The following is a 25,673-nucleotide window of genomic DNA, read 5'->3' on the forward strand; positions in this document are numbered from 1 at the left end:
GGGGGCAGAGACCAATTGGACCTCCGGTGGCCCCCCCCCAGGGCGGGGAGGAGGAGGACGGACGGACAGGGCCAGCCTACTGTCCGCCTGCCGCCCGCCGCGGCGTGAAGGAGTTCCCGTGTGCCCACGGTCGCCGCTGCCCCACTTGGTCCACCAGAGCCTCCCCTCGGACCCCCGGTGCCCACTGTTCACCCTCGTCCAGCGTGAGAGCTCGCCTTCCGCTCCGTAAGTGAGGGCCTGGGCCCAGGCCTCTAATGGCCAGCCTCCCCCTCAGTGCCTCCCTGCGGCCTGGGCCGGCCGCTGCCTGCTCTGCTGAGAGACGGGTGCCCGCTATTCTGGGCAGGGAGGGGGCCAGGGATCTCCCCAGAGCCACCCGCCCACCAGGCTACCCCCCTCTTTTTCCCTGGGCAGCTGATGGGAGGAGCTAGGCCTGTGGGGACAGGCCCTGTGGAGGTCTGAGGGTGTCCCACTGTCCATGGGTGGCCAGGCGTTCACAGGTCTGTGTTGGCCCAAGCCTAGTGGTCTGTGAGTGTGTCCACAGTCCCCGGGCCTGTCTTTGGGTCTCTGGGTCTCCCTGCCTGTGTGTCTGAGCTGCCCCTGTGGATCCGTGTGTCTGTCTCCAGTGTCCATCTGTCAGTCCGGGTTCTGCCGCTGGGCCAGGGTCTGTTGGCTTCCTGGGGCAGGTGGGTGAGGGGCCGCGATTCCCTACATGTGGAGCTGGACCCTGGGGCTGTGAGGGATGGATGCCATGGGGCCTGGAGGGTCAAGCCAAGGGCTCCCACCCTGTGATAGAGGAACCTGTGGGGAAGAGGGGGTCGGGGTGGAGCGAGAAGGGAGAACTGGCTCAGAGCCCAGCCCCCACCCCACCTGGCCCCCCAGCCCAAACCTGCGCTTACACACACTGCCTAGGTCCTCCTCAACGATGTCTAGGAGACCCCAGTGGGCTCTACGCTAGAGAAGCCGTCTGGGGAGCCCCCAGCCCAGCCCTCTCCCTCAATCCCCTTCACTCCCCGAGAGGCGGTGCGCTCCTGTTTTCCACTTTGTGGAGCTGTTCAGAGGCAGGAGCCCCCACCTTCAGCTCCGCAGATGCTGCTGTTTCTCAGGGGCTTGGGGTGGCGGGTCTGCAACGAACTCAGGCTGCAGCTCTCTCTCCTCCCTCCTCACCAAGATGCGCCCACGGAATCTCAGGGAAACCGCAGAACCCCTTCTATAGGGCCGATCTTTTCGATTTTATGTATGGAGAAACTGAGGCTCAGAGAAGCGAAGTGACCTGCCTGAACTTGCAGAGCAGGTGGCTGCAGATTCCGCCCTTCGTTCCGCGGGTGAGTGAGACGAGGAGTGGTCTGCGCGGGGTCTCGGGCCTTGGCTCGCAGGACCAAAGCGCCAGCTCTAACCGAAGCCAGAGGCCTCGGGTCGGGGGCCCAGGCGAAGCCGGCCGCAGTCAACGGTCCGAGCCTTCAGATCTGGGCCTTTCGGTCCGCGCCGCTGCGGAGGCATGATTGTGGCATTTCCCGGCTCGAAGATCGCAGCTCTTCGGCCTCACCGCTCTCAACACTCCCCGACTTCGGTGCCCGAGGGGGCGGGGGCAGGATGCGGGCAGGCCCCTTCCTCTCTCGGGTCTCAATTTGTTCATCTGAAAAATGAGAGTGACCGGTAGACGTTCCCCAGCCTGGAGTAATTGGTCAGCCCGTCCTGGCCCGGGGACCCCCTCGGCCCCGGGCGGCCGGGCGCTCCCTTCCCCGCGCCAGCGCGGGAAAGAGCGCAGAACGGGAGGCGGAGGGGTTTCTCCTGCCCCCGGGCTCTGTTCTCCCAGCGCCCGCGCCCTCCGGGGCTTCGCGTCCTCCCCAGACCTCGGAAAATTCGCAGAGTGGGATTATCCGATTCCCATTTCGAGCCGAGCACACTGAGGCCCATGCAGGAGAAAGGGTTTGCCCCAGGTGGCCCAGCTGGGTACTGATCGCTTACGCAGTGCCCAGCAGGTGCTTTGCGCACACCGCTTCGGTTCAGCCGCACGACCACCCCTAAGGAAATCCTTACCACTTCACAGATGAGGAAACTGAGGACCGCAGAGGGGAGAGATTTGCTTAAGCCTCCAGAGGGGAAATGTGGCAGGGCCGGGCGAGAAGCTGGCTTCTAGCCTCGAACCCGTGCCTTGGCCACAGCTCTCCACTTTCGCCCTTTCCTACCTCCACGCTGCAAAGCGACCAGCGCCCCCAGCGTGGCCCTCGCCACGACGAAGCTGGCTTTGCAAATAGGGGCTCGCCTTCTTCCACCGCAGGCGGGCGGCCCGAGGCTCGCAGGCGCCCAGCACCTACCCGGATTCCGGGGCGCCGGGCTCCGAGGGGCCAGGCTAGGGATGAGCGGTCGAGAGGGCGAGGGTAAAGGCGCGAGCCCGGTTGGGTGGCGGGGTAGGGCGCGGGCCGGGCCTCGGCCCCCGGATACCGCACGCGCCAATACAGAGGGGCCGACCCCTGGCCCCGGCGCGGCGGGTTCGCGCAGCGCGCATCGGCGGCGGAGGGGCCCGGGTCCCAGGTGCGCCTCGGCGCGGCCGGGGAGGCGGCGGGGCGGGGAGAGGGGGTGGGGGAGCGCCGAGGCCCCGCGCCGCCAGCCCCGCGCCCCCGCCTCCCCGCCCCCGGCCCGAGCGGCCGTCATCGCGGGCGGGCGGCGCTGCGCCCGGGTGCGGCTCATCGCCGGCGGCGGCGCGGCCGGGAGGTGCGGGCTCCGCGCGGGCGGGACGCGGGCGCTGTTGCGCGCAGGAGCCGCCAGGTGGGCGCCGGGCGGGCCGCGGCCGCCGTCGCGCCCCTTCTCGCCGCCCGGGCCCGGGCCCGGAGCGCTTCCCTCTTCGGGACTTCGACTCTCCGCCCGAGGTCGCTCCCCAGCCTGGGTCTCGGCCTCCCGGAGCCCGCGGAGTCTCCGCCCGAGGTCTCTGCGCCTCGCGCCCGGCCTGCGACCCCTCGCCCGGCGCCCGCCGTCTCCGCCGCGCGCTCTTCGCCGGCTCTCCGCCCGACGTCTCGGGCTGCGCCTCCGTTGCCGTCGCGGCCGCGGGCTTTGTCTCTCCAGCCGGGGCCCCGCGGCTCCGCGCGCTCAGGCTCCGGCCCGGGCGCCGTCGTTTCCCTCTCGGCTCCAGCCGTGTCCGGGGCCGGCTCTGCGGGGCGCGCCTGGAGCTCCGGCGCCGGGCCGGGCGTGTCCGGGCGTCTCCCCTCCCCGACCCCTGGCTGGGCGCCTCGTCTCTCCAGGTTTTCTCTCAGTGTCTCTGTCCTGTCCCTGCCTCCTCCTCGCCCAGGTTTCTCTTGTCTCTCGATGTCTCGGTCAGTCGCTCGTCCGCCAGCTCGCGTCCCTGGCTCTGCGTCTGTCTCCTCCAGGTTTTCTCTTTGGGCCTCCGTCTCTCGGCGTCTCTGATCTCTCTCTCTGTCTCTGTCTCTGTCTGTCTTGTCTCCCCAGGTTTTCTCTGACTCTGCATCATGTGTCTCTGTCAGTCGCGGATTTTCGTTGTCTCTGTCGCCCGGGGTCCCCTCTCCGTTCAGCAGCGCCGGTCGGTGTCTCTCGCTTTCGTCTCTGCGCATCTCCCCGTCTCTCCCAGACTCCATCTCTGCCCCCTCGTCTCTGTCGGATCCTCGGAACACTTGGGCCCCACTCTACCCGGGTTCATCGGCGTTCCCGAGCGGCCGAGCCCATCTCGTTTTCTCAGAATCGGGGTTTTGTTCTCAGACGAACGAATCCGGATCAAAGCGCATCGATTCCGAGGGTCCGGGATCGGGGGCGGCGGGGGCAGGGCGGGAGGGGCCCCGGGGGCGGGGCGCGCGGGGACGGGGTCAGTGAGGCCGGGCACCGGCTGCTCGGGGCGCCCTAACGGGGCGCCTGGCCCGCGGCGTGACCCGGGCGCTGTGATGGGCAGCGGGCCGGGCCCACACGGAGGGCGTCGTGGGCGCGCGGCCGGGGGTGCAGGACCCGTGCTGCCCGCGGTGACCCCGTCCCCCCTCGGCAGGCGGACGCCGCGGGCATGGACTATTCGTACGACGAGGACCTGGACGAGCTGTGCCCCGTGTGTGGGGACAAGGTGTCCGGCTACCACTACGGGCTGCTCACATGCGAGAGCTGCAAGGTGAGCGGGCGGCCGGCGGGGGTCCGGGCGGGCGGGCCGCGAAGGAAAGCCCTGCTGGGGGCACCGAGAGGGGCCGGGCCCCCCCGCACTGATGCCCCGCTCCCCCAGGGCTTCTTCAAGCGCACGGTGCAGAACAACAAGCACTACACGTGCACGGAGAGCCAGAGCTGCAAGATCGACAAGACGCAGCGCAAGCGCTGTCCCTTCTGCCGCTTCCAGAAGTGCCTGACGGTGGGGATGCGCCTGGAAGGTGTGCGCGCAGCCCGGGCCTTAGACCGTGACCTCTGATGGCGAGAGGGGGTGGGGGTGGGGGAAGGGGGAGGGGAGGGCACCAATGGCCTTCTTCAAATTTCGGGGGCCGGCGGTTGGCTCCTCGCGGGACATTAGGGCTCTGATCTCTGCGGGGTAGGGGTGAGGACTGGTGTCCGTCCGGGTGACCGGATGCATGCCGGCAGAGCCTGGATTGGGTTAGAAGTATCTCAAGTGAGCCCCAGGGAGATGACCCTGTCCCCAGCCCTTGGCGAGGCAGGGACAGGGGGCAGCATACCCAGAGCCCCTTAGAGCTCCTCCCTCTGGCCCGCTGACACCCAGCACCAGCCAGAGCCAAGGCGTTCAATACCTTTACCAGAGTGCAAGTCCCAGTGCCACGACTTACAGGTTGGGTGACATTGGGCAAGTTCCTTAACCTCTCTGAGCTGCAGATTCCCCATCTGAAAAATGGACCTGATAGTAGTGCCTTCCTCCTTGGGTTAGTGTGAGAGAACTGTGTGAAAAGCTCCTAGCACTGTGCCTGGTACAGAGTAAACCCTCCACAGTTTCACTATTATCATATCATTATTTATGTTATCATCTGTCCATCATCGCTGTGCAGCCCTCACTCCTCCAGCCCACCCATCTGTGCGTCTGTCCACCCTTCTGAAAGATTCACTCAGTTCGCTCACTCAGCGGGTGAGATTCCTTCCCTCCGTGTTTCTTAGCCAGGCCCTGAGAGGGCTGGGGAGCAGAGAACAATTGCCCCCAGAGGACCCAGGCCCATCCTTGCCTCCCCACTCCCAGCTCTCAGTCCAGAGGGGAGGAGAAACGGGTTCAGCAGGAAAGACTCAGGCTCTCTGAGGGTGGACAGGCGTAGGTTTCCACCCCGCTGGCCCCAGCCGGGCTGTGCGCCCAGCAGGCAGCTGTTGGCTAAAGTTTTTAAGCATGTAGAAGGCCCCTAGTGGCTCTGAGAGCTGCAGACCACAAGCTCTGCCACCTAGAAGAAGGACTCCTGGATGGGAGGGGGAGATCTTGTCCTGTCCCCAGAGCCCAGGCCCCCAGCTCCAGCTCCTGAGGGGCCAGGGCAGCTGGGGGCCAGGGCAGCTGGTTGCTGTGAGCAGCAGAAACCCCTGGTGGGGCATGAGGCAGTGGAGGGCAGGACTGACTGGGCAGGCCCCCAAGACCCATCGCTGGCTGAGCACTGCCCTCTCCGTCCTGTTCTCTCCCTTCTCCTGGAGCCCAGGGTGGGATCCTGTGAGCAGGGGCTGGGGCCACACTACAGCTGCAGAGACGCACCTGTTGGCTCCGGCTGGTGACACATTCTTGGCCAGGCGGAGGGACATCTGGTCACCAAGGGAGGTCCCTTCCCCCAGCACAGAGCCCTGACCAGCCCTAAACTCAGTTTCAAATCTGAAGGCAGTAGGGGAAGCCTGAGTCATTTTGCAACAGGGGTTTGATGGAGTCAGGCAGGCAGTCAAGGAGCAGCTGGACACAGAGGACCCAGCTGTGAACAAGGCTGACCAGGGCCCGCTTCCTGTCACCATCTCCCTGCCAGGCCCTGTGCTGGGCACCTGAACCCATTGCTGAGCCCGCAGGAGCTCTCAGCCTGGGTCACGTGATGTGATTTCACTGAGCAGGATGAGAGTGGGCAAGAGGTGGACATCTGGGGCAAGGACAGTGGATTCTGTCTGGGTGAATCCAGGAATACTTCATGGAGGTGGTGACCTCAGGGCTGGATGTTTGACAGGCATGAGAGAAGGAAAGGGTTTGAGGCAGAAGGAATATCAAAGACAGGATGGAGACAGAAGGAGAAGTGCCAAGCAGAGGAGCACAGAGATGAGTGGTGGAGTGGAAAGAACACAGGGTCTCATGGGGGATAACCTGGAAAGGTGAACAGGGCCTTGAATGCCAGACTAAGGAGACTGACTTCATCCATGGGCACTGGGAGCCATGAAAGATGTTGAGCCGGGGAGTGACACAGTCAGATCTGTTTAGGAAAGATCTGTGAGTGGGGCGCTCTTGTGGGTAGCTTGGAGGGGTGGGCCTGACCCCCTGCCTCTGCCCACAGCCGTGCGCGCCGACCGCATGCGGGGTGGCCGGAACAAGTTTGGGCCCATGTACAAGCGGGACCGGGCCCTGAAGCAGCAGAAGAAGGCACAGATTCGAGCCAATGGCTTCAAGCTGGAGACAGGCCCCCCAATGGGGGTGCCCCCTCCCCCCCCTCCCCCCCCGGACTACATGCTGCCCCCCGGCCTGCATGTGCCTGAGCCCAAGAGCCTGGCCTCTGGGCCACCTGCTGGGCCACTGGGCGACTTTGGGGCCCCAGCCCTGCCCATGGCCGTGCCCAGCGCCAACGGGCCACTGGCTGGCTACCTCTATCCTGCCTTCCCTGGCCGTGCCATCAAGTCTGAGTACCCGGAGCCCTACGCCAGCCCTCCGCAGCCCGGGCCCCCGTACGGCTACCCAGAGCCCTTCTCCGGAGGGCCCGGAGTGCCTGAGCTCATCCTGCAGCTGTTGCAGCTGGAGCCCGACGAAGACCAGGTACGGGCGCGCATCATCGGCTGCCTGCAGGAACCAGCCAAAGGCCGCCCCGACCAGCCTGCGTCCTTCAACCTCCTGTGCAGGATGGCTGACCAGACCTTCATCTCCATCGTGGACTGGGCACGCAGGTGCATGGTCTTCAAGGAGCTGGAGGTGAGTCCCTCCTCCCACCTGGCTGGCCGCTGGATCTGGGGTGTCCGCTCAGCTGCCCCAGCCTCAGTCTCAGTGGCTCCTTGGATGCAGCCATCCTGCCCGCTGGCTTCCGGCAGCGTCTGGGGACAGGGAGGCCACACTGGGGACACTGAGGGATGTTTCTGGTCCATCACAGCCTTCCTTCCTGGTCTCCTGCCTCCTCACTCAACCCCTCCCTCTCTCTCCTCTATTTTTTGAGTCTCTATCTCTCACAGCATCTGTTTCTTTTATCTCTGTCTCTGTCTCTTTCTGTTGTCTCTCTCCCTGGTCTGCTGTCTCTGCTTCTTTGTGTTTCTCCAGCTTCTTCCATCTGTGTCTGATTCTCTCCCAGTCTGGGTCTCGGTAGGCATTTATCTCTCTTTCTCTGAGACCCTCGGCTCCCCCAGAGGACTATCTGAGTCTTGGGGAGAGTCTCTGGCTGCCCCAGCCCAGTGTCAGGAAGTGGGTCCAACTCATCCTGTCCTCATATCTGGAGAGGCCACCACTCCCCGTCAGCCTCACACGTCACAGATGGGGTCCTCGTATCTCGGAGTTTGGGATGTTTGTGGGCCTTCTCCTTCCCAGCTAAAGTGAAGCCTCTTACTGTCTCTGCATCTCTCCTGCGTGACAGGCGGTCACGTGTCAGGGTGTGTGTCTGTGTGTGCAGGGGAGCTAGGTGGGAGGGCAGCTGGCCTGTCACTGATCTTCCAGGAAGGACAGCCTTCCTCTACTGCAAGGCCTTCCATCCCCCTGGGTTGAGGTACCTGCAGCTAAAGTAAGCAGGAAAGCAGCAGGAGAAACTGAGGCCAGACAAGAAAGAACTTCCCAGTCATCTCGCCTAGTGGTTTGGAGGGCCCAAGGCCTGGGAGCTGCCCCTCTGGTGCCCTGGCTCCCTATGATCAGGTTGTTCTGCCAACCTCAGAGGCCCCCCAAGCCTGGCCAAGGCCCATCCTCCCTGGGCCGGGCGCGGACACTCTTTAGTTCGGACCTATCGGTGTTTGCCACCCCCAGGCTGGCCCCCCTGGCTGTTCTGGGGCTGGGTGTAAACAGCAGGGCCTCTTGCCCTCTTTGCTGGGGCCACTGCAGCCTTGAGCACATTGTCAGTGCTGACGCCACTCGGGCCTGGGCTTCCTCCAGGGGCATGTAGCCGGATGGGCCGGGGGCACTGTGTGCCCAGGATGGGCATGGTGAGCCCTTGAAGCGTCATGGGGCTGCAGGCCTGGGCTACTCTGGGAGTCAAGAATTGGCGGTGATGGCTCCTGCTTCTTCTGTGGAGAGCCTGTCATGACTGAGGCTGGGGATGAGCCATGTATCTGTCATGGGGTGGGACTTCTCCCCCTGCCCCCTCTCTGGGCCGACCTCATGGATGAAACAAGAGGCAGGGCCTTGAACAGCCCCATCTGCCTTCCCCTCGTGGCTGGAGGCCCTGGTGGGGGATGTGGATCCCGGGACCCTTGGGTTGGTTGCCAGCTTCCCCTCCAGATTTCTCATGAGCTCCCAGTGCAGAGGGGAGGAGGAGCAGAGCATTCCTGGCTTTCCAGAACCCTGGATCCAGGGGCAGGGCACTTCCTCCGGCCTCCTTCCTGGTCTCTCAGGGGTTTTCACGCAGGATGGGAAGGGCTTTTGTCCCAGGTTCGCTGAGTGTTTTTTCCTGCTTCTGGCTTCTCTGTGGTCCAAACCTTCCTGCTTCCCCTTCCCAGAGTCTCTGAATCGAGCCCAGGAATATGAACCATGGTCACTACCCTCTGTAAAGGAGCCTTGCAGATAAGTACCAGCCTAGCCCTTAGAGAGTCTCTCATCAGCCACGTAGAACTTCTTTCCCACTGGTCCAGTGAGCCCTGGGCCAGTGTCTGTTTGCAAAGCCAGAGGTGGGAGGCAGAAAAGTGGGAGGCATGCTGAGTGACTCTGTTTTCCCTTTTGGCTGACCATTTATCCCCTCACCTTCAGGCAGGACACATCTTAGCAGATGGCAGAGGGGGCTCCCTAGCTGTGAGAGTGGGGTAGCCCTGGGGCTGGGCACTGGGGACATTGAAATGAATTGGACCCCAGAGGCTGCCAGGCAAGAGGAGGAGACAGACATGCACATGGATAATGCCAGCACAGGGCGCCCAGGGCTCTGAGGGGCCGAGGGAGCCCAGTAGGAAAGCAAATGGCTGTATCTATGGAAGTCAGGGAAGGTTTCTTAGATCTACACCTTTTCAGAAAGCAGTCCAAGGTTAAGGGCACTCCAGGAGGTGGTAACAGCATAGGCAAATGTCCAGAAGTGTGAAAAGGCATCATGTGTCCGTAAGTTCCAATGGTCCTAGAAGCGAGGGCTGGAGAGGTTGGCAGGGTCAGAGGCAGAGCTTGGACCAGGAGTGGGTCCTCTGGCAGTGGGTGATGGACAGCCTGCCAGGGCTGGCTGGGGCCCCCCATCTCGGGTTAGGGAGGGCTCCCATCACAGAGCCTGAGGTCTCCCCAGAGATCACTCAGCCCTCTATGAGGCTGACAACGTCTTGCTGCCCAGGGGAAGGCCTGGGGTCTTTGCTGAGCTGTCGGGGATGCTGGGAACCCAGATATTGGCACTCTGGATGCCCTCTTGGGGATCTCCTCTTCCATCCTCTTTTCCAGCTTGGATGTCCCTCTGTCTCTATTTTTCCATCTCACACAGTCATGGTGTGTTCGATCTGACAGTGGCACAGAAGTTAATAACAAAGACCAGAATCAGAGAGGCCTGTGTTCAAGTTCCAGCTCTGCCACTTTGGGCAAATGACTTTACTCCTCTGGGCCTCAGTTTTCTCATCTATAACATGGGGGAGTTGAGATAATATCCACCTCATAGGGTTGCTGGAAGGGTTTAGTGAGCCAGGCCAGTACAGAATGTAGCCCAGGGTGCAGAATACAGGACGTGTTGAGTAAGGGAGAGCAGCAGCTCCCCTCCTCACTGTCTTCCTCTGCTGCTGTGCAATTTAACCTATGCTTGCAGGTGGTATACACACCTGGTGGGCAGAGTAAGAAAGGATACATTGTATCCACACTCCTCTGAGCAGGCTGGAGTTCTGGGAGAAGATGGGGCCCACCTTGCCCTGGGCTTATAAAGTAATTTCGTACCTGCAAGGTAGCAGAAACTCACCAGTTCTTGCTGCTCAGTGGGGGGCAGTGCAGTTTGTAGGCCCAGACGGTGAGGCTCTCTGGACAGTTCCGTGAAGGACAGGCAGGGAGGATGCAAGATAGGAATCAGGGAGTTAGAGGCGAGGGCCAAGAGAACCTAATGACCCATCTTGACATGAGTTCACCCTTGACGTCCGGCTCTGAGGCCCCCGATTGGCAACAGATTTAACCGCTCAGATATATGGTTCCATTTAAGGGGCAGTAACTCTGTCAGTCCTGGGCTGACAAATGACGGCCCGCTGACCACTCGGCCGAGAGAGCGCTGTGGCCAGCCCGTGGCATGTCAGCCACTGGAGAATTACAGAGCCTGCTGGCCTTCGGCCGCCAGACTGATCAGACCCCAGGGGGCTCCAGAGGGGGCCCTGCTGGGAGGCAGATCAGCTCGGCCCCCATAAATACCCTGTCTCTGAGGCAGGCTGCAAAGTGTCAAGGCTTCAGGGAGATTTGTGGCTAACGGGCAGGAGGGGTGGGCAGCTGGTGGGCCAAGCAGACAGGCCAGGCCGACAAGGGACCCCAGGGCCGGGACTGCAAATGTCCTTGTTCCCAGGGCAGCCTGAGGGTAGAGGAGGAACCTTTTGCTTAAGGAGAAACCTACGGAAGGTAAAAACCAACCCTCTTTGGTTAAGTGAGCCTCTTAGCCACCTGCTTTCCTGTGGAGAGGGGCTGGCGGCTACGGCCCTCTGGTTTTCTTTTAAATAAAAAGGGAAGTGTGTGTGTGTGTGTGTGTGTGTGTGTGTGTACACGTGTGTTCCTCTGTGTGAAGAGTGTTTTGGAGTTTGGTGTCTTTATGTGTCCATCTGTCCATCTAGGGGAAGAACAAGGAAGGGTCTGGCAGGCAAGATTTGCTTGGCTGGGGGTGGGTCCGGGGCAGCATCCCCAGGAGGGCCAGCCACGAGGCCACAGAACCCTTCACGACTGACCCCGCTGTGCTCACACGTTTTCTCTAACCAAAGGAGGGAGGATTTGTTTTTCCTATTTCTCAGAGCAGGAAATGAGGGCCAAGGAGGATGCATGGCCGAGTTGGGGAGCAGAGGGCGCATGGCACCAAGCTTAGCCACCGTATTGCTTCTCTGCCCTGCCGCCCCTATCAGCCCCGTGGGCAGGGGCCCTCACTCCCGGCTCTGAGGTCTGGGTCCCGAGTCTGCTCCCAGGGCTTGGCCAGCCGGGTCACTGTGACCCCTTCTGCTTTCTGCCCGAAGTCCAGCCTCTTATCTCCTAATTCTCCCCTTATCTCTCACCCTTCCACCTCCCTACCCCCTGTTCCTTCAATCGGACACAAGGGTGTCTGCTCCCGAGGGCCCCAATGGGTGAGGGGCAGAGCTCAGCCCTGCCCGTCCTCCGGCCCCTCTGCCTCCATCTGGGTCGCCCAGGGTGGGCCAGGGTGGCTCTGGGAGCAGGCATCTCCTACTCGGGCACTGGGAGTTCCGAGGCCCCCCAGAAGCCGGGCCAGGCAGGGGCGTCGGGGCAGGCCCAGCCCCCTGCGGTACCTGGGGCGCGCCTCTGTCCCTTTATCTGTGACGGGCGTTTCCTCACCCATAGGGCAGGGGTGAGGCGGCCCGGGCGTGCCGGGAACGGGGCCGGGGCTCGCCCTGCCTCCCTCCTTGGAGACGCGCGGGGAGGCCTCGTGCCAGCGGCTCTCTGGGCACCGGGCACTTCCTGCGGAGAGATAAGGGAGATGTCTTTGTGACTCGCCCCCGCCCGGTTCTCAGCCTCTCCTGGTCCCTCCACTCCAGGGCCAGCTGTGGCCGAGCCTGGGGTCTCCTGGTTGGGCTTCCTGTTCTGACAGTCATGGGCCTCTAGCAAGAACTTTCTGCCAGGAGAGGGAGGGGGAGGTGTGGGTTCTTGACGAGGGGATGAGGTGAGGAAGGGAGGCGGGAGGCTGGTGAGTCAGGGCAGGACAGAGATAGACCCTCACCCTGTTCTCAGCTGTGTGCGCTGTGGGGCCTGGAGGAAGCCTGGCTGTGTGTCTGGCTGCCCCCTTTGCTCTTTGTCCACTTTTTCTCGCCCTCTGGGTGCCTGAGGAGAGGCCCCAGGCCGCCCCCAGGAGAGGAGGGGAACAGAAAGGGAGAGGGGGCTTCCGGGCCAGTTCCCCTCAGGCCAAGGGCTGCCCAGACTCCTCTGGCCCCCGGCTGGGGGTGGTTCCTCTGTGCTCTCTGTGCGTGTCTTGGGGAGCACATATTTGTCCATCAACCACTCACTGACCCCTCCTCTGTGTGCCCAGAGATAAGCTGGACATCAGTCCTGCCTCCTCAGACCCCACAGGTATTGGGGAAGACAGGCATGAACTGGGGCCATCAGATGTTGCAGGTGCCATGTCCAGAGGATGGTGAGGGCACCACAGAAAGAGGAGGAATCAAGGAGGGCTTCATGGGGGAGGTAATGTGCATGCCATGAACTCCTGGGTAGGCAAGGGTGGGTCTTCTTCCACACCTGGTGGTTAAGAGCACAGACAGAGTGGTGTGACCTTGGGCAAGTTACTTGACCTCTCTGGGCTCAGTGTCCTGTCTTGCTGGATTGGGGGTGGCAACTGCACCAGCCTCATAGGTTGTGGAGCTGCGGTTCAGTGACTCTTAGCTGTCCTGGTTTGCATTCGACACAGGGCATGGTCCAGGAAGGTGCCAGGAAGGACCCACTGGGTAGACGGCGGCTGGCTGATGAGCCGCAGATGCTGAGAGGGACTGGATTCTGTCCTGTGTCTTCCTAGGATGACCTGCAGTGCCCAGGGCAGTTCTGAACGCCCAGGAGAGCTCAGTGTCTGTCACTGTGGGGAGTTGGGGACTGAGAGTGCCAGCCAGGGCCCCGCCTGGCTCTGCCTCTCTGGGGTCTCAGGAGAGCCCCTCGCCCTCTCTGGCTGGCAGATTCTTCATCTGAAAGATAGGGGTTTAGGCCAGGGGATCCCAGGGGCCCTTTTGGCTCTGGCATCCCACGGTCCTGAGTCCCACTGGCCAATGTCACGAGTGTCCACTCTTAGAATGTAGCGACCCCTCAGAGTGGAAGCGCCCCCCGCACAGGGGAGGTCCCGGCCTGTGCACCAAGTGCCCCGATTACAGGCTGGGTGTCAGAATCTGCCCCGTGGTGTTCCGTTCCTGCTTCCGAGTCAGACCACTGCCATCTGCCTGCTCGTTCCTGGGCTGGACCGCAGCCCGAGCGGGCCCTCCTTTCTTCTCCGGAGCCTGCAAGCTCTGCGGAAGGCCCAGGGAAGCTCGGTTCCCTCTGCGTGGCTTGACTTTGAGCGATTGAGGCTGCTAGAGATGTGACCACAGGCCCAGTGGGCACAAGGTTAAATGAATAATAATCTTCCCTGGCATGTGACGGAGTCCTTCACAAACCAATTCCATGGACGTTATTCACCAACATTGATTGATGCCTAATACGTGCCAGGCCACCTTCTAATACTTTGCCCGCTTTCCGGATGAGAAAACCAAGGCCCAGCAGGTTGTAGAACTTGCTTAAGGTTGTACAACTTGTAAAAGCAGAGCCGGGGCCGGAACCAGGCCCACCCGAGCCCTGATCACCTCCGTCAGACCCTCTTATTAGTAATTTTGCGAGGCCCCTGCCACGCTGGGATGAAGCAGACGGGGGGCAGACGGGGCACAGAGAGGTTAAGCAGCTTGCCCAGGTCACAGACCCAGCTGAGCCTCTGGACTGAGAGTTGGGAGGGGGAGGGGTGAGAGGAAGTTCCCCTGGCTGGAACCGGGACCCTGCCTGCCTCTTCCCCCCAGGTGGCCGACCAGATGACGCTGCTGCAGAACTGCTGGAGCGAGCTGCTGGTGTTCGACCACATCTACCGCCAGATCCAACACGGCAAGGAGGGCAGCATCCTGCTGGTCACCGGGCAGGAGGTGACAAGACCCTCCTGTGCCCCGCGCCGCCCACACTGTGCACCTCCAGAGCGCCGGGCCTGGGAGAGGTCCCAGGCCTCTCCAGGGCTGGCCCTGGGCACCCTGAATATCAGCCCTTTCTCCAAGTTCACGGGATCCCCAGCGGCCCGACCTCCCTCTGCCCGGCCCTGGCCTCGAGAGGAGCCAGCCCCGGGGAGCCCTCCTCTGGGGGAAGCAGCTCAGAGATGTGGGGAGGGTCAGAGGAGGCTCTTGGAGGAAGTGATGGTGGTGCTGGGTCTTGAGAGAATAAATAGGGATTGGTCAGGTAATGGAAGGTGGTGGAGGGGCGGGGCCTGCTTCCACCACAGGCAGAGGGGATAGAAAGGCTCAGAGAGGGAAGTTTAGAACTGCCGAGCCCCCAGGGGCCACTGGTCTGCTGGTACATGGGTTTGGGGGGTCGAGGGCCCTGTAGGGGGTGGGATGAGTCGAGAGAGAAGGCTGGAGGGGTTGCTAGGGGCTGGGTTGGATGAGACCTTTTAGGCCTTAAACCCTGAATGAATGAATGAGCAAAGGGGTCTGGACTCCAAAGAGCTCAGAGTCAGAATTTGGGGCTCCCTTAGAGCAGGGAATTAGGGGCACCAGGATGGGAGCCCAGAACACAGAAACTGCTGAAATCCAGCAGGGAACAACGGGAGAGTTTAAGTGGGGAAGGAGGCAGCCAGGTTGTATTTGAGGAAGCTCTTGGAGGAGGCAAGACGGGAGGTAAGGAGGACCTGGAGGCAGCCACCCACTGCTCAGGATTCTGGGAGCGGACAATTCAAGGAGGAGGACCCCATGTGGTGAGAGGCGGAGTAGGGGATATGGAAGGAGGGAGGGAGAAGGGAGGTGATGTCCAGGGTCTAGCCTGGTGGAGGGAGCCTCACTCCGGAGTGGGGACCCAGGAGGAGCGGGCTTGACAGGTGCTGTGGGGTGACCGTGGAGACCAAGGCCCTGCTCCCCACCCGCTGCCTCCACCCCTGGCTCTCTGTCCCCATCCTCAGTTCTCGCCCTGGCTGCCTCAGGCCGTCCGTGGCCGGGGAACACTGTCACGAGGGGGTGACTGTAAGGCCACCTGTGAGTGCAGATGAGGAGCATCTGAGGGATGAGTGTGTTTGTGTTGGCCCTTACAACGTGTGGGTCAGCCTCTGAGGCCACGGGAATGTCCAGCATGTGTGTATGTGTGTGTGCGTTTGCCAGTGTTTTATTGTGTAGATACCTCCACACATAAACATGTGGGTGTCGAGATCTACCCACATCAGTGTGAACACACACACAGGCCTGTGTCTGTCTGTGTTCCCCCGTGACGTGACCATACAAGGGTGCGTGTGTGTCTTCACTCCATGAAGTGGGTGGACGACCCCGTGAGTGTGTCCATGCGTGTGTGTGAGCGTGAGCTGAGGTGTGACCGCATCCCCAGTCCGAGCATCCACGTGTGGGCCCGTGGGGCCGAGTCATGTGGCAGGATCCACGTGTCCCCGGGCAGACCTGCCCGCCTCTGCCCCCACACCCGGCACTGCGTGGTACTCTCTGCAGACAACACACAAGACACAAAAGCCGTTTGTACCACCGGGCCTGGCGGCGGCTCTTTGTGCATGAAGAACCCTTCAGCCTTCCCTCTGCACCCACTCGCCCGGTGTCGTGGGGCCCTCAGCCCGGCCGGGCAGTGAAGAGAGCTGGGAAGGCTGGGCCCTGCCATCGGGGCTGGGAGGGTTCCTGGGGCCCGAGGAGATGCTGCCCCCACCTGGCTCCGCTCCAAGGCTGGGCACACCTGACCCCCAGCCTCTGAGCAGCCCCTCCCCGGGGTCCCTGATCAGAGCCTCCTGCCCTACGCGCCGCTGCCCCTGACCCTGTCCTCCGCCCGCCAGGTGGAGCTGACCACGGTGGCGGCCCAGGCGGGCTCCCTGCTGCATGGCCTGGTGCTGCGGGCCCAGGAGCTGGTGCTGCAGCTGCATGCGCTGCAGCTCGACCGCCAGGAGTTTGTCTGCCTCAAGTTCCTCATCCTCTTCAGCCTTGGTGAGTGGCCTGAGCGGGGCCTGGGGGGGCAGGGGCACGGGGCGGATGGTTGGGCTGGCCTCGAGACCCCAGGATAGGGCTGTGTGCCACGGGGCCTCAGTGGGGCAAGGACCCCTCCCTTAGTGAATAGGAGTGTGGGGGGACCCGGCCCAGGGCCTGGCTCTTAAAATGAAGGTTGCTTCTTCTCTGGGCCTCGGGTTCTCTGTGTGGAAGTAGAGAGGGCCAAGCTAATGTCTAAGACTCCCCTTTATGGGACAAGGAGCCCTCCTGAGAATTTGGTAAATTCCTGGCTGAAAACCCAGAAAAGAGCTCATGCCACCTCCAGAAAATGCCTGTGCGACTTCGGGAGCTTCTGTCCCCTGGCTCCCGTCCGGGGGCCCTGAGTTTCCTAATCCCTGGCTCTAGGAGGGTCCACATTCTGACTCTGAGCTCTTTGGGGTCCAGACCCCTTGCCCATTCCTTCCTTCACTCACTCATTCATTCTACAAACTTGTGCTGAGCATCTGCACCGTGCAAGGCCCCAGGGATACAGCGTGCACAAAATAGACCCCAAATCCCTGTCTCCTGGAGCTGACTTTCTCTCGGGGAGAGGCAATAAGCATAATATGATTAGTAAAATATATAAATTAGTGAAATTAGTAAAGTATATAGCCTGGGAGACTGCGATAAGTACTAAGGAGGAAAATAAAGCAGGGAAGAGGCAGAGGAGAGCCCAGCCACCAGCTCGCCCCCTCCCCAAGTGTCTGGCATCACCCTCCTGACCCCGGCCTGGCCTGTGCTGCCCCAGTCTCCATCCTCCCTCTGGGTTCTCATCAGGCCCCCCTCCTTCTGTCCTCCTTTACCCAGCAAACCATCTCCAGTGCCCTCTCTGTGCCCAGCGATGCTGCGAACATAGAGGTTTTCCTTGTTCTCAGGTGGCTCCCAGTCCAGGAGAGGCCTTTAGCCAGTGTAACCAGGGCTGGGACAGAGAGATGGGGAGCCCAGGGTGAGGAGCAAGGGCTCTGCCTGGAAGACTTCCTGGAAGACGGACATCTGAGCAGGGTTTTGGAGGATGAGTAGGAGTTTGTTGGGTGGATAAATCTTTTAGCAGAGGTGTAGATGGGATGGAAGGTTGGAACAGAGTGGCATGAATGCCTCATCACCTGGGGAGGGAGCAGAACTGAGACATTGTCTTTGTAGCAGATGGCATTATAGCCACAGTCTGGCAAGGGTGTGTCTGCCCAAGAGTGGAGGGAGTTGGGGAAGCAGAGAAGTGAGCCAGGAGGGGGTGATTAGTGAAATGTTGATTGTGGGGAGCCCAGTGCTCAGGCCATGGCCATGTGACTGGGTGCCGCGGGCTGGGCACCTGACTCTGCCACAATAGGCTGATGGCTGGAGGGTATAACTGCAAAGCTGCTGGCCTCCTCTCCAGACACCGGGAGGGCTCTGCAGGGGGGGTAGGGACAGTCACGGTGAGGGGTGGGGGCAGAATCTTGGGCAGCCACTTAGGAGCTGTGGCCCGAAGCCCTCGGAGGAGTCATGGGGGCGCAGGCCAGGCTGGCTCCAGCAGGGGGAGGCCCCCTCCTTCCTCTGCCTCTGGGGGTACCCTCCTCCCCACCTTGTCTCTGAGAGCTGCCGGGCTCTGGGAAGGCCATGTGTGTGGCTGGGGGTGGCGGCTCCAGGAGTTCCACGTGTGTACGTGTGCCTTTGTGTTGGTGTCTTGTTTTCACACATGAACTTTTACAGGCTTGTGGTTTTTTTATGTGTCACGTATGAGGAATCTGTGTGTCACTGGGGAGCCACTGGGGACATCTGGAGACGTGAGGAGTTTGGAGGGATGGGTGGTGCTTGGAGGCACATGGAGGGCGGGATCTGTGGCGGTCTGGGTGGTTGGTGAGGTGACAGTTCTTCAACTGACGGCCATCAGGAGGCCGCCAGGGAGGTCCTAGGGAGAGCTGGGTGGAGGGTGGGCTGCCAGCCACCAGTCTCCTTGGCCAGGGCTCTGTCTATCCTTGGGCGCCCCTGCAGAACAGGGACCACGTCTTGGCTTTCCAGACCACCCAGGGCCAGAGCCCCAGCCCTTCTTCCCACTGAAGCCCCAGGCGCTGGGGGCTACCAGGCCCAGCGCGGCTCTGGCCTCCGCTAGGAGATAAAGCCGGGACTTCTCCTTCCGTGGGGCATGAGGAGGACAGCTAAGCTGAGCCTGGCCCTCTTCTCCCGGGTCCAGGTGAGGGCCGTGCTCAGAACCATGAGTGCCGGGCCCCCTTCCTGCTAGCCTTCCTCCTGTTTTCCAGAGGCGGCAGCTGGGGCCTGAGAGACTGGGACTGTCTACAGGGCTTGGCTGGAACAGGCTGGAGGGGTGGATAGAGGAGTGCGAGTGCGTGCATGTGGGTGCGCATGCGCGTGCGTGCGTGTGCACGTGCGAGGCGGGGGTGGGGTACAGTGATTAGGAATGGGACTAGAGACAGACCACTGGATTCTAAATCTGGACTTGCTCTCTGGCTGTGTCCTTGAGCAAGTCACTCCCCTCTCTGAGCCTCTATTTCCCCGTCTGTAAAATGACCATCGTCATAATCCTTAACTTGCTATGAGGATTTAATGAGAGAATTCCCCAAGGTGTTCAGCGCATGGCCTGGCCCCTTGGAATGCGTCATCACTGTTTTCATCATAACCATCATTATGAAGTTAATGAGCGAATGAACAAGTGAATGAATGGAGTGCATGAACCAAAGAGTCAGTCTCTGTCTTTCTTGCACGCTGTGTGTCTGGCTCAGTGCCTTGCTTTTGGGGACAGGGACATAGGTCTGGCTGAGATGGGGAGCACCCAGCCCAGCAGGCCAGAAACTCTAGCCAGGCTGAGACTGGGAGGGGAGGAGGAGAAGGCCCCAGGACCTGGGCCTGCCTGAGCTCATGGGAGCAGCGAGAGAGGAGGCCAGGTGAGCCACGGAGACTGTTGGCTGACAGGTTCCAGGTTAGGAGAGGAGCCTGAGCCGTCTAGTGTGATTAGGGTTGGGCCAAAGCGGAGAAACCAGTTACACTCAGGATGTCACGGAAGGCCTCTTGGAAGAGGGGCCTCTGAGGTGGGCCTTACAGTATGAGTAGGAGTGTTCTGGGTGAAACAAAGCAGGCAGCAGCATGGGTATTCCAGCCTGAAGGAAGAGCTTGTGCAAAAGTATGGAGAATCCTGAAAGTTTGGTGTGGCTGTGGGGCAGGGAGAGGGTGGAGAGGAGGCTGGTGAGGTGGGCAGGGGCTGAGCTGTGCACAGCCTTGAATGCCAGGCCAAGTACCTTCAGCCTTCCCTTGGGAAGGATTTTCAGCAGGGAGTAACAGGATCAAATTGGCATTTTAGCTTTCTTCTAACTTCCTTCCAACTGCAGCATGGGACAAGGGCAGGTGGCAGCCCAGAGCCCTGCAGGAGGCTAGCCCTGGGGCTGGGGTGAAGGGGACAAATTTGGGCAAGACAAAGGGGAAGATGTGCCCAGACTCTAAAAGGTGGGAGGAGGCTCCGCTCATGATCCCACCTAGACCACCAGAGCTGGGCCCCCAGGGAACCCGGTCCCCGGGAGGGACGCCACTTGCCAGTGGGTCTCCAGCTGGCACGCTGGGCGGCACCCTCGGGACAGCGCCTCCCCAGGCCGGGCAGCCTGAACTCGTGTGATGACCATCCCCCGCCACACCCCACCCCACCCCACGGCCCTCCAGCCCCCTCAGCGCCTCCTTCTCCCCTGCCTCCACAGAAGGGTGCCATTTGGCGTCTAAATAGCCGGCTCGGGCAGGCGTGGAGGCAGGTAAGGAGGCTTAATTAAAATTAGTGCCTCTCTCCTGGCAGTCGCGGTGTTTATGAAGATGGGCCCTGCGGGCATTGTTCCGCAGAGGACTTAATCGAAGCTTAATGGATTGACCTAACATTCGATTTCCCGGCTTCCATTGAGGCGGCGGCTCCAGCGTTCCCTTAAGCGTTTGCAATTTACCCACAGCTCCGCGCCAACAAAAGGCGGCCTGAATAGCAGCCCCACTCGAGGGGCCATTGTGCGCGGGGGCGCCTGCCTGAGTCACCGCTATTGGGACAACATTCTTTATGCCTCGCTGGAATGAAAGGATTATTCAAATATTCAATTAAACCGTGAAAAGGGGGCTTTTCTGAGAACCTGGGGGCCCCCGGCTCCGCAGAGCTAGCGGGCTGCTCTCGAGGTGGGGGGGCCCTCCCAGCCGCCTCCCACCACCCACCCCCAGGATTGCCGGGAGCCAAGCGGGCTGGGGGCACCGCGCAGGCTTTTCTCCAGCGCGCCCGGCTCCACCCTGCGGCGGCTCACGGATCAGGGATCAGGTGCAGTTCTTGGGCTCCCCGTGCAGAAGAGAGGAATGTGCCCCCATTTTGCAGATGAAGGGAACTGCGGCTCAGAGAGGGGAAGGGACGTGCCCAAGGTCGCCCAGCTGGTGGCAGAGCTGGAATTTGAACACTGGACACATTTAGGGGGGTCTCCAGATTTGTGTGACCCCTGGTCCCGTGTCTAATCGAGGAAGGGCATGGTGTTCTGGGGGACGTTGCTCCTGTCACATCCGTGATCCTACAGAATCCTCACAATAGTCTCTTTAGAAGGGGGCACGGGGAGAAGGGGCGTGACTTGACGGTGGTCTCCTCCAAGGCCGGGGGGAAGTTGAGTCTGGAGGCACTGAGTAGCCTCTCTGGGGAAACCTAGACCCCCAGGGGTGGGGGCCTCGGCTGGGACTCCTGGATTGGATGACACGTAAAGTTATTATGCCCAAGCCTGACCACTCCCCTGCTTGCCCTCAGGGCTTCGGAGCCAGCGAGAGCTGGGTTTGAATCCAGACTCGGGCATCTCTTGTGTGTCCCAGGCACGTCCCACTGTCCCTGTGCCTTCCCTGCCTGCCTGGGCGTCCGTGGGATTAACTGAGCTGGGTCAAGGTGCCTGGCGGATGCCCGGGAAACTGGGGGCACTTATGCTGCAGTCGCTGGGGCTCAGTTAGTGACCGTGCTTCCCTCCCCGAGCCCTGTAGACCACTCATGCGGACATGGGGGTCTCCAGCCTGCAGAGAGCTGCGGGACCCACAGAACTGCTAGGATCGGGGCTGTCCCTGAAAGCTGTCCTTGCTGTCCCCATCCCCCGCTCTCTGCCCCTTGTCCCTGCACGGTGCTGCTGAGAACAGTAAATCCTGGTAAAGCCGAGGCCCTGGTCCTCCCCCCCACCTCCTGCCTCTACTGCAGCCTCCTAGACAGTCCTCCCCCCACCCGCAACCATTTCCTCTGGGCCCCTTTACTGCTGTGTGGCCTTGAGCTGGTCCATACCCTTCTCTGGACCCCCAGCCTCCTATTGTGAATTGTCAGAAGACAATGTCAGGAAAATTGCCCAGCCCTGAGGTTGGTGGGGGGTGAAGGTAGATGGGACAGGATTGGGATGGAAAGAGGTTGGGAAAGGGATGGGGCCGGTAGGCACCTCTTGCCCCCAGGAGGCCAGTGAGGTGGGGAGACTTCCCATGACCTTTGAATGTGTCTGGAGTGGGCCAAGCTAGGGAACAGGGCTGCTCTGTACAGTTGGGCAGGGTGTTTACTGCACAAGGGCACCTAGGCAGGGGATAAGTAGAGGCTGAAATCTAGCCTACCTGCCCCTCGCCAAGCTCTCTCTCCGTGGACAAGGGGGAACTTCTTTCTAATTGGCACAAAGGTGCCTTATGGGCTAATGGTGATTTGGGGGAGGCCAAGAAGAAAATGACCCTGGCTCATTTACTGAAGGGAGGTGAGGGGGCCAGGGATGCGGTGGAGGATCGGGCCCAGATCCTGCCATACGCCCCCGGCCCAGCTCGGGTTTCCCTAAATCCAACTTTGGACAACACGGGCCTCGGCGGGCGCGCTGGGGGCGGCTGGGGATCAGGGTTGCCAGGAGCACGAAGCCCTCATGGCGCAGCAGGTGTTAAGAGGGATTAGAAGGGCCATGAGCTGCACATGGTGGCTCCGGACGCCCCCGCAGCAAGGCTGGGGGTGACGGGGGCGGAGGGGAAGTGGACGGACGACCATTTTCTGAGCCTCTGGCGCCACATCCCAGGCAAGGCTGGGCTAGGACCTGGGGGCAGGGGACTGATTCTGTGGATTCCTCGGCGTCTAGGCAGGGCACCAGCTGGGGATGCTGCCCAGGAGCCCACAGAGGCCTGCAGGCAGGGATGAGGACTCGCGTGACAGGAAACTGACCCTCTCTGGGCGCCCCTGGGGGCCAGGCACCTGCGCAGGCCCCTGCCACCATGCTCTCACCCCGGCAAGGTGGACATGGCCCTTCTCATAGAGGAAGAAGGCCTTTCATGTTGAACTCGCATCTTCTTCTTTGTCCTTGTTCTTACATATTGTGCACGATTTCTGTACGTGCATTTTTAATTTACGTAGATGGCTTTGCCTGATAGATCTCCTTCTGGATCTTTTCTGTTTTTTCCACTCTGCCCCATGCTTTTAAAGATCTGTCCATTTGCTCTGTGTAATGTCTGCTCCGTTCCTTCTGTCCACTGCACAGGACTCCCGGGGGTGCAGCCACCATGTCTCCCTGGGGTACATCCAGGCCCCTCCCCATCACCACACACACTGCTGCAGTGAATGCCCGTGTCCCCTGTGGCCCCACGAGAGAATCTCCTTGGGTACTGGAGCCTCCTGATTGGTCAGAGGGTCGACCACAGGAGAGCCTGCCGCCCTCTAGAGTGGGGCCACCAGTGCACGTGCCTCGAAGTCGTGAGAGGGGACCCTTCCACTCACAGTGCGCCCTCTGGTGGTGGTGCTGATGATGGGACAGTGATGGTCGTGGTGGGGGGTGATGCTGATAGTGACCCCCACGGGGATGATGGCGACAGGATGGTTTTGACCATGGGGATGGGGATGGTGTTGACAATGGCCATGGTGAGAGTTAGGTGTAATAATGGTAACAACTAACATACTGAGCCTTGTTACATGCCAGACACTGTTCTAGCACTTTCCACCTATCGACTCCCTGTGAAGTAGGTGCTATCATCACCCTCGTTTTACAGATGAGGAAATTGAGAGGTTACATAACATGCCCAGGGATATACCTGGTGAGGTTGGTGATGGTCTTGGTGATGATGGAGGTGTCACTGTGACCGTGATGATGACAATGGAGGCAATGATGGTGACAGGGGATTGTGGTTGGCTGGTTGATGGTGGCGGTGGCTGTGTTTGTGATGACCACAGGGATGTTGGTGCTGGTGACTGCTAAGGATGGCTGTGTGCAACTATGGTTATGGTGATGATGGTGGTGACAGGAATGATGGAGGTTTGGTTGATGATGGCAGCAAGGGCCATGTTTGGGAAAAACACAGGATGTCAGTATTGGTGACTGATAAGGGTGGCAGTGTTCATCAGCTGTGGTGATGACCAGGGTGATGGTGATGTGGTGACGGGAGATGGTGGTTGTGTCATTGATGGTGGCCGTGCGCACGTCTTGGCCAATCACAGGGGCGCTGGTGTTGGTGGTGCCAGGGACTGTTGATGTGATGGCTGGTGATGGTGACACAGCTCCTCCCTTTGCAGATGTGAAGTTCTTGAATAACCACAGCCTGGTGAAGGATGCTCAGGAGAAGGCCAACACCGCCCTGCTCGATTACACCCTGTGCCACTACCCGCACTGCGGGGACAAGTTCCAGCAGCTGCTGCTGTGCCTGGTGGAGGTGCGGGCACTGAGCATGCAGGCCAAGGAATACCTGTACCACAAGCACCTGGGCAACGAGATGCCCCGCAACAACCTGCTCATCGAGATGCTGCAAGCCAAGCAGACTTGAGCCTGGGCCGGGTGGGGCCGGGACTGGGGCGGGGGAGGGCTCGCAGCCACCCCCGCGGCCCTCCAGATGGTTGCTTCTATCATGCCCACCCAGGAGCCCCACCCCGTAGGCCCCTGCCCCTGAGCTCTCTGAAGCCTTGTGTTGGGAAGGTGGGTGAAGGTGGGCAGGACCTGGCTGAGGTGGGGTGGCCCCCATCTGCCACTGGCACTTGCCTGCCACTCAGAGTGCCCCAAGGAGGCAGCTGCTAATCACCCCCTCCCCCTCCCCCTGCTCCCAGCTGTCTGTCCTGGAGTCTGGAGCACAGGTCCAGGGAGGAGGTAAAGGATTCCCTGGTGGGCCTCGATGTCCCTTGGGTCAGAGGTCATCCCTTCCCCCTCTTCTGGAAACAGAGGCAGGGAGAGGTTGAGTAGGCATCAGCTGGGGGAGAAGAGAGGGTCTCCAGCACCCCCTCATAGCGACCAGGAGGAAAGCCCTCTGTTTCGTAAACTATGGATAAACTGAGTTTGCAAAAGTGGGCAGGGGCTGTTGGCCCTAGAGGACACGGGGAGACTGGTTAGGATGAAAAGTCCTCCTCCCTGGCCCTTCTACCTGCTCTGACTTCTGCAGGGGAGAACTCCGACGCGTTATCGGAAAAGAATTGTGCTACAATCATCCTTCTATCCCTCTCCCACCAGACGAGACCTTTGGCATAATCAACATTCTAGCCCTACCCCCAGGTGGCCAGCCCAGGCTGGTGTTTATCTGTAAGGCTGTAGTCAAAAGGGTTGTTGTTGTCGTTGTTGTTGTTTTTTAATTTGTTGGGTTTTTAATTTAGTTACTCCTTGAAAGGTGTGTATGTGGGGGGCAGGGGACAGATGTGAGGGTTGAGGCTGGGACTGGATTAGCACCAAGTACCGCCGATGGTTTCTCCCCAGACACCCTCATACCAGGTTCCTCCTGGGTGGTACTGGGTCATTATTTCTGAGCCCCCCACTCCAATCCAGAGAAGAGCTGTTGCTTGCCCCCCACCCCCCTAGACGAACAGCAGGATGCCCTGTGGGGGGCTCATAGTCTCTGTGGGTGGGAATATGGGTGACCTAGGGAGGGTATGTGGGTCTCCAGATCAGGGACATTCCCCCATTGGCCCTGTCCCATTGGGTCCGTTGCTGCAAACCCTTGAAGCTGGGCCTCAACTCCCTGGCCTCTTGTCCTACACCCTGAAAGACACTGTCCAGGGCCAGGACCTAGGGAGAGGCCTTGGCTGTCCTCTGTCCCCAGGCTAGGCATCCACCGTCTGTCCTGCCTTCACGTGGCCGCTTGCGCTGAGCCTGCCCAGCTGGAGGTGACTGGGCATCCCTGCCCCCCTGCCTTCCACTGCCCTGTCTCAGTCCCCACCCCTGCCCTCTGAAACCTATGCCCCCTCCAAGGCCAGAGACCCCCCAGCCCCGAAGTGAGAAGTGCCCTTAAGAAACTCCCCAGCCCCTGCAGCCCTGGAATAAATTTTGCAATTAGTTTCCAGCTACCTTTGCCTATTTACATTCTGGGGCCAAAGTGGAACCTCCTCGATGGGTTTGGGTGGTCTGGGGGTGGCGATGCTCCAACTGGGATGGAGGTGACACTCAGATAACCTTCGGTTCAAAACTCTGGCAGGATGGGGTGTGGGGCGCAGACATGGGGGATGCCAGGCGCTGTTGCCTAGGGCCCCTTTGGGCCCCACCTCATCTCTGGGACCCTGCCACACCCAGGAGGCCTGGGAGATGCTTGGGCCTTCCGGGTTCTCAGCCTCGGTTCCACCCTGCCATGCCAGCTCTGCCCCCATCTTGGCAGAAGGGAGC

General features: G+C 61.0%; 1 protein-coding gene across 6 annotated transcripts; it reads left to right on the forward strand.

The window, feature by feature from the left end:
* The first annotated feature begins 25 nt into the window (after positions 1 to 25).
* Positions 26 to 25,354, forward strand: NR5A1 (nuclear receptor subfamily 5 group A member 1). 6 transcript variants are annotated; one of them, XM_087419113.1, is made up of 8 exons: positions 26 to 225; positions 3,442 to 3,745; positions 3,986 to 4,102; positions 4,211 to 4,352; positions 6,423 to 7,048; positions 13,939 to 14,058; positions 15,942 to 16,089; positions 23,612 to 25,354. In XM_087419113.1, exons 3-8 carry the CDS (start codon positions 4,001 to 4,003, stop codon positions 23,857 to 23,859), a joined length of 1,386 nt encoding a protein of 461 aa, XP_087275239.1. In that variant the 5' UTR covers positions 26 to 225; positions 3,442 to 3,745; positions 3,986 to 4,000; the 3' UTR covers positions 23,860 to 25,354. The 6 variants fall into 6 exon arrangements, with proteins under 6 accessions (XP_087275239.1, XP_004423493.1, XP_087275240.1 ...); XM_004423436.3 differs by lacking the exon at positions 3,442 to 3,745 and having other exon boundaries at positions 113 to 225; XM_087419110.1 differs by lacking the exons at positions 26 to 225; positions 3,442 to 3,745 and adding an exon at positions 1,183 to 1,322.
* Positions 25,355 to 25,673: the final 319 nt, after the last annotated feature.

Source organism: Ceratotherium simum, chromosome 29 (genome assembly GCF_057802395.1).
Source record: "Ceratotherium simum simum isolate JZ-2026a chromosome 29, ASM5780239v1, whole genome shotgun sequence".
NCBI classification, from domain to species: Eukaryota; Metazoa; Chordata; class Mammalia; order Perissodactyla; family Rhinocerotidae; genus Ceratotherium; species Ceratotherium simum.

Coding starts and splice junctions, on each gene's coding strand:
- NR5A1 (XM_087419110.1), top strand. CDS start 1,233: ATGTATGGAGAAACTGAGGCTCAGAGAAGCGAAGTGACCTGCCTGAAC. Junction 14,059..15,941: donor TGCTGGTCACCGGGCAGGAG/GTGACAAGACCC, acceptor TCCGCCCGCCAG/GTGGAGCTGACCACGGTGGC. Junction 16,090..23,611: donor CCTCATCCTCTTCAGCCTTG/GTGAGTGGCCTG, acceptor CTCCCTTTGCAG/ATGTGAAGTTCTTGAATAAC.